The 7,500-nt window shown below is 35.3% G+C and overlaps 1 protein-coding gene across 3 annotated transcripts in view; it reads right to left on the reverse strand.

Moving 5' to 3' along the window:
• LOC106867708 (uncharacterized) overlaps positions 1 to 7,500 on the reverse strand; it is a 151,286-nt gene that overhangs the window by 92 nt on the left and 143,694 nt on the right. For all 3 annotated transcript variants that reach the window (XM_089362953.1, XM_089362955.1, XM_089362956.1), the window contains 2 exons: positions 4,550 to 4,757; positions 1 to 3,850 (listed from right to left, as the gene is read on the reverse strand). The exon at positions 1 to 3,850 is cut by the window's left edge and continues 92 nt beyond it. In XM_089362953.1, coding sequence (XP_089219079.1) covers positions 1,585 to 3,850; positions 4,550 to 4,757 — 2,474 coding nt within the window. In that variant the 3' untranslated portion in view covers positions 1 to 1,584. The remainder of the gene's footprint in view (positions 3,851 to 4,549; positions 4,758 to 7,500) is intronic.

Raw genomic sequence — 7,500 nt, forward strand, 5'->3', positions numbered from 1 at the left:
ACTATCAAAAGCATCATTAATGTCTTGTCTTGTAGCGTTGGTGCAAAAAAAAAAAAAATGATGCCAAATCAAGTAATTGCAATAATGATGCCAGACTTTATCATGAAATTAAGTTCAGAATGTTACCAATGTTGCCACTATGAAGCTCTTTCCCCACTCATCAGCGAGGGCAATGCTTTTACCAAACAGTTCCATTTAGATTATCTTCTCTGTTTTAATATTTATATTTATATATATATATGTTTAGTATATAATATATTCATTAATGCACATATTTTTTTTTTCTTTTTACACAGCACTATTGTTGTGAAATCCAACCAAAACCTGCAAGTTTTAAATACGTCATGCCACGTTTAGATTGGCAAGTTCCAGAGGCAGAGTGTAAGATATATTTTTAGTTGTTGTAAAGAGCCAACATTTGATGGCTCTGGTCACCTGAGCTTTGACAAAACATACAGCTGGATATAATAATTATGATGGTACATGATTAATTAGCATAGCTCTGTAGAAAGTAATGAATTAGACTCATAAATTTTTTCTCATCCAAGCTAAACCATGTCATCATATCTTAAATGTTATATTTATTTATTTTGTTTTGGGGTGGCTAGAATACCAAAAGGAACTATTTTTACTGACATCAATCAATACAACTTGGTGCTGACATATAAAAAATAAATATTTTTTTAGTTATATTTTTTTGAGGGATTATTATTTTTTTTCATTTTTTTTTCCACATAATTTTGTTTTCAATTTTACATCATTGCTTTGGCTTTCAAAAGTCAACCTGCAGTTTTGTTGAGCATTTTTTTTTTTTTTTCCAGACTAGCATTTTTTTTCCTTCCTCAACACTGGTTTATATGTTGCAAAAAAAAGATGCCGACCATTAAAAAAAAAAAAAAAAACTAAAAAAAAAAACTGGACCCCTTCTTCCCCCCGAAAACGACCCAACAATCAAAGAAAGCAGAACAGACACTGGTGCAGAGAAAGATAGGTTCCCATGATGCTAATGCTAACGTGGGGGTGGGGGTGGTGATGGTGGCGATGATGCACTCTTGTAGAATTCCAGCAGAATAATTTTTAAAACTGTGTCCAAGCAAAAAAATTATATATATATATATCGATTTTGTGACCAGCTGGAGTGTGACTGGTGCCAAAACAATTCCAAGTAGATTTGACCGTTCTTGGTAGGAACAGCCACTAACACATGCTGCATACACACTGCTCAGCCATGCACACAAACACATGGCATATATGAAGTAAAGACAGATGGTAAAGAAAGACCCCTTTTTTCTCTCTTATTTTTGCTTTTCAGGCAGCAATAACTCGACATTTTAAGTCATTGCCGATTTCCTTATGAAAGTTCAAAGCTTTTTTTCTTTTTCTTTTACGGTTTTTTCCTCAATATTTTCTTTTTATTTGTTGAATATTTTATTAAATTATTATTTGAAATAAATAATTGCTGTTTTTTTTTTAATATTTTGTTTTAATTTAAATTAATTTTAATTTAGTTTTAATATTATATCATTTTTATTTCATTTTTTTTTTTTGTCGGATTCTTCACCTATGTACCACCCCTTCGAGGTTTCAATTAATAAACAAAAAACTGCTCCCTAATGAATTCATCCCATTCGGTCTGTGCAGGGCTCCAGCAAGGAAGTTAGCATCTTGAGCAAATGTATTAGATTTGCTCTGCACTTTATGCTGCAGTTTGCGCAGGAGTTCTGAGGCTGGTGTGCTCAGAGCAAAGCTACTGCTAAAAAGATTCATACCAGATGCATCGTATTGAGGAGGCAGTCCATTGCCATATTGTTGCAGCCAAACCGAATTCAGTGGTTTGCTGTCGTTTTTACCATTATTCTTAGAATTACTGCCACTGCTGCTGTTACTGTTGGATTTTTCAGTTTTTATAGAATTGTTGCTACTGTTGGAGATGATGTTGTTTTTGGGGACGCCACTGCTGCTGCTGCTGCTGCTGCTGCCACCAGTATTGGTACTGCTAGCAGAACCTGCAACAGTGGAGCCAACCCCACTGCTACCTGCACCAACTGCTGTGCTAACCCCGGAGCCAACAGATATGGGATTTTTGATGCTTGAGTCCTCAGAGGATGTGTTGTTGTTGATGACAATATTGTTATTATTATTATTACTGTTGTTGCTGTTGCTATTATTGTTATTGTTGTTGTTGCTGTTGTTGTTGCTGTTGTTGTTGTTGTTGTTAGCTTCGTTTTGTAATTGAGATTCTTTGATTTTCTTCTGTCGCAGTAGATGCCTCTCCTTCACCTTATACTCCAATGTAGAGTGTGGCACCCCATAGTAGCTGCCTGCACGATGCACACTCATTTCTCCACGCTGAACAGCACGTACGGCTTCCATTAACAGTTGACTGTTGTATTTGCGATATTGGCCACGCTTGGGGCGGGTCTTTTTCACAGGTTTGGAATTGTCAATAGCACTTTCTGTTGCTTTTTTATCTAGGCTCACAGATCTCTTCATTTTCTTGCTGGCTACCATAGAAGAAACATTGGATCCTGATGAAGAATACGTCTTGCAGTTACTGTTATTGTTGTTGCTGTTGTTGTTACCAGGATGGTTCTCATCCTGTGTGCTGCTGAAGCTATCCCCTTGATGCTTACGCTTGTAAACCTTTTCTGAAATAGTCTTCACAATGATGTCTTTGAGGGCATCGCCGATCTTCATGCTGTCATAAGGCCGTTCCTCAACTCCACCAGTACTGTCTGTGTTGCTGCTGCTGTTGTTGTTGTTGTTGTTACTGTTATGGTTATTGTTATTGTTGTTTTGTGTTTTTGCAGGCCGGTAGGACGGAATTTTCAAGGACATAAGTCTGTAATTGGGATTCGGTTCCACAGTTTGGGTGCTGGAGCAGTTACTCATCGACTGCTGTTGTCGCTGCTGTCGCTGATGATGGCGGTTTGCCTCGTGCGGTTGACGAAGAATTTCTAAGGCAACTGGTGACTTTGTGTTTGAGGATTTTTGCTCACTTAGGAGGCGTTGCTCGGTCATTTTACGCACCAGTTCATGCAACAGAGGCAATTTGAAATCAGTGTTCAGTGCACTATTATTATTGGTATTATTATTATTATTATTATTACTACTATTACTATTATTATTATTAGTAGCAGTAGTAGTCGGAGGAGTAGTAGTAGTAGTAATATTAGTAGTAGTATTAGGGTTAATGTTATTAATATGATTATTTGTGGTACCAACTAGAGAAGGCAGTTTCTCGTATTTTACGTCCGCTGAGGCGCCGTTAAGATTGTGCTTACGTCGGATCTGATCAAGTTTCTTTTCCCAGTCATCTTCGGAGTGTTGCAGAAAGTCACGCGAATTCGAAAGGCTGTTCATCACCACAGGAGGGAGCAACAAACTGTAAGGAGACAAACGGTTGGAATCTGTTGGAATGGGAGTTGCTGCTATGGTCGCTGCTGATGATGATGTTGACATACGTTGCACACTGTTATTATTACTATTATTGTTATTATTATTATTGTTATTATGATTATGATTATTATTATTGTTATTGTTATTATTTGCATTCTCAGAATGCTGACTATCTTCACTGCAATCAAGTTCCATGTTTAGTACACCTGATTGTTGTTGTTGCTGCTGCTGCTGCTGTTGTTGTTGTTGTTGTTGCTGTTGTTGTTTTTGCTGTTGTTCTGTTTCCATTTTGAAAATTTTATTACGAAGCGTTGAACGCGGAATGCCATAGAGCACAGCAGCTCTGCGTGTACCAAGTTTTCCACTGCGGATTTCAAAGACTGCGTTCACCAATTCCTCTTCAGTATAACCTTTCTTTCCATTCTGAAGGTGACTGTCCTTTTTGCATTTCCTGAAATAAACGAATAAACAAGACGTCTTAAATATCTATAATTGGTACGAAATTATACACCAAATACTTTTTAAACCATTAACATCTTTTATTTGTTTCAGCCATTAGACTGTGGTCATGCTGGGGCACTGCCTTGAAGAATTTTAGTCAAATGAATCGACCCCCATACTTATTTTTTTTAAAGCCTGGTACTTATTCTATTGGTCTCTTTTGCTGAGCTGCAACACAAGTTGTCAAGTGGTGTTGGGGGACAAACAGACACAGACAGACACACACATATGGCAGGCTTCTTTCAGTTTCCATCTACCAAGTCCACTCATAGTAGCTGATTCCCCCCATCAGTGATATATAAAATCAGCATTTATTCAGACAATGGTATCCCAAATGGCCAGTGGGATTATAAAGGAATGGTTAATAGTAACAGAGGTAGTATTAATAGCAATATGTAATATTTATCTCCCACTTAAAAGTGGATGTTGTGTTAGAACACAGAATACTGTCTTATTTACAATGAGAGAACCTCTCATATGGATGTGTGGTGCATAAAAGCACCGATCAGAAGGGTGAAATCAAAATATACCTGGGTAGGATTTGAACTCAGGACATAAAATGTAACCAACTGCCATGAGGTATTTGATCCGATGCTCCAGTAGTTATAAAAGTAATAGTTTTTATAATATTTTAAAATATATTGCTTACCCTGCCTGCATTGTAATGTGTGGTATCTTTAATTCGACATGTGGTTTGGTTACTAAATCTAATTCCCAAGCACTGCCTGGAGAGGGCACATTGTCCAGACTACAACCATTAGAGCTGAGGTCAAGTGGCTGCTGGGAGGAGTCCTGTTGTGCAGCTTGGGTGTAGTACTGTGGGCAATATTGTAGAAGATCTGGTGTGCATTTGAACCCTACAAATATAAAAAAAAGGAAGAAAAATAAGTAAAACTATAGAATATTACAAAAAAAAATAACATACAATAAATAAAAAAATATTCAGTCAAAATGAATTGAGTATGTTAATGAAATGTAAACAGTTTGTTTGCATTGAAACATACATGCATACATACATACATGCATACATACAACCAAACAAACAAACAAAAACACCCTGTTGTTGATCTTGAAATTCCAATGAAGGAGCCTTGGATCTAGGTTAGAAACTGGTTCTTTCTCTATTGGTAAGAAATCTTGAACTAAAACTGAATAATGAAATACTTATATGCATACATGAAAAGAAAAACCACTAGTTTTAAATCTCTGATCAAGAAATATGTAGTAACAGTACCATATATATATATATATATATATATATATATATATATATATATATATATATATATATATATATATATATATATATATATATATACACACACACACACACACGCATATACACACAAAATCATATTGTTTACTGTTCCTTTTTAGGTAGGGACAACAAAAAAAAGTACTCCATCCAGTGAGACATAAATATCCTTTAATACAGACAGTATTTAAATATGACATAATAATAATTTCATGCTGTGGCAGCACTGTAATTAGGGACACAAGGTACATTATATATATATATATAGCTGTTCACATTAATTTTATACAATATATGTGTATATATATATATATATATATATATATATATATGTATATACACACACACAAAATATGGGGGGGGGGGGATTTGTTCACAAGTGATCTAAACGATTAGGAATGTTATGTAAGTACTGTAATGGATTACTAAGGGGGCTTCAAGGTTATAGCTGAGATGGTAGTTGTGGAGCCATTGCAGATTTCTGATGCAGTGGATATATATAATTGTTAAAGAGGACAACAAACATCTCATCACTGGTTTTAGCATTTTGTTAGTATTTCTGCTGTGAGGTTTAGCAATTTGAAACCACATCCCTGCCCACCAGTTTTCCTTGGTCTCCCTCTTCCCTGAATACTCGTTATAACTGCACGTGGTCCTTTTGTAGCAGTGGTTCTTAACTATTTTTTTGCCAATGGGCCCCTTTGATTCCTGTTTTATGCAAATGTATCCTTCTAACCATTCTATGTTTTAAAAGTCCTAGAGTATTTCTATAATTAAGCATAATTAGGAATTGTATTAAAAAAAATTGTTAAAATAGTCTGTGAATTGTAGAAACATAACAGCAGAATCTTTTACAGACCTCCAAGGGCCACATGGATCCTGGTTGAGAACCACTGTTTTTAAGCCACCATTCATTAGTCATTTGCATCATAAGTCCACACAAGTGCTGTTGTCTCTCTAAGACACTTTGATTGATGAATTTTCAGTGCCAAGACTTTACAGTTTTGAAATAATATATAAAACTATAGAGAAATTTGTCAGTAAATGATGTCAGAAATGGGAGTTAATCAGAAGTCATACAATCTCATAAGAAATTTGAGTTGATGCTAGAAAGAAATTTAGTGAACAACAAGCTGTGAAGTGTATTAAAACCACTCACAAGCATCCAGTCATATGCACAGACACACTCACACACATGCCATATGCTTGATCAGTCAAGGCTATTAGGTGCTACCATACATCAATAACAATAACTGTGCTGTTTAAATTGTGTTCTAAATATGCAAGATAAGGTATGATAGTGGAAATTGAAAACCAGGAATAACAAGAAAGAAAATTAGATGATAATTATTCATAATACTAAACAGGAGATAAAATCCGACATCACCAGTACCTCAATGAGAAACTTGTTAGCTTAAAAGCAAGATTCCAGCAAACAGATCAACATTGTTAATCTCTCAATTTCAAAATGAAATACAAACATTTGTTGTTTTTTTTTTTTAACATCTAATCTAGGAATAAGCCATATCTTGTAAAAGAATCACATTGACAAAACTCCAAATAGCCTCATAAACTCAGACAATTTTCTGAATATATTTCGGTTTGTTACTTTATTGGTATCACATCCAATACATATTTTTTTTCCTTCAATTTAGAATTATCAGCTATGTTTTTTGTTCAAAGTGATATCAAAATTATTGTTGTCTAATAAATATTGTCAATTATTATTATTATTATAACACAGGTGCAGACATGGCTGTGTGGTTGAGAAGTTTACTTCTAAACCATGTGGCTTTTCGTTCAGTCCCAATGTATGGCACTTTGAGCAAGTGTCTTCTTCTATAGCCCTGGGCCATGAGTGGATTTGGCAGAGTTCAAAAACATTCAATCACCCATGGAATTACTTATAAAATCAAAAGACAGCTGAATATCCATGATTTACAGAAACATTTTTCTTTTGCTCAGAATTGTGGAAGCATGAAATAAACTGTGTCAGTTGTTAGCCAACAGAACACGACATCCTTAAAAGATTCCATGCTTCCCCAAATTTACCAATCTACCTCTGACATCTCCATATAGCCTTTCCTCATCGTTATGGCTCTTTTACTGTTCACTTTTCTGTGTCCTCTTCATGTACTTTGGGCTTACATTACTGTCTTTCTTTACTTGACTTATTGCAGTTTTATGTCCCCTCTTTTACCCTTTTCCGACAGGTTGTAGTGTATCTGGGAACTGTATACAACAAACTCATTATTACTATAAGTGTAAAACACTCAAACTTGTTTCCTTATCTTATAAAATTTTCGATTGTCTTCAGTTTTGTTCCATAGTGAAGCTTGTTTAAA

This window comes from Octopus bimaculoides, chromosome 14, assembly GCF_046866305.1.
Source record: "Octopus bimaculoides isolate indiv1 chromosome 14, ASM4686630v1, whole genome shotgun sequence".
Taxonomy (NCBI): domain Eukaryota; kingdom Metazoa; phylum Mollusca; class Cephalopoda; order Octopoda; family Octopodidae; genus Octopus; species Octopus bimaculoides.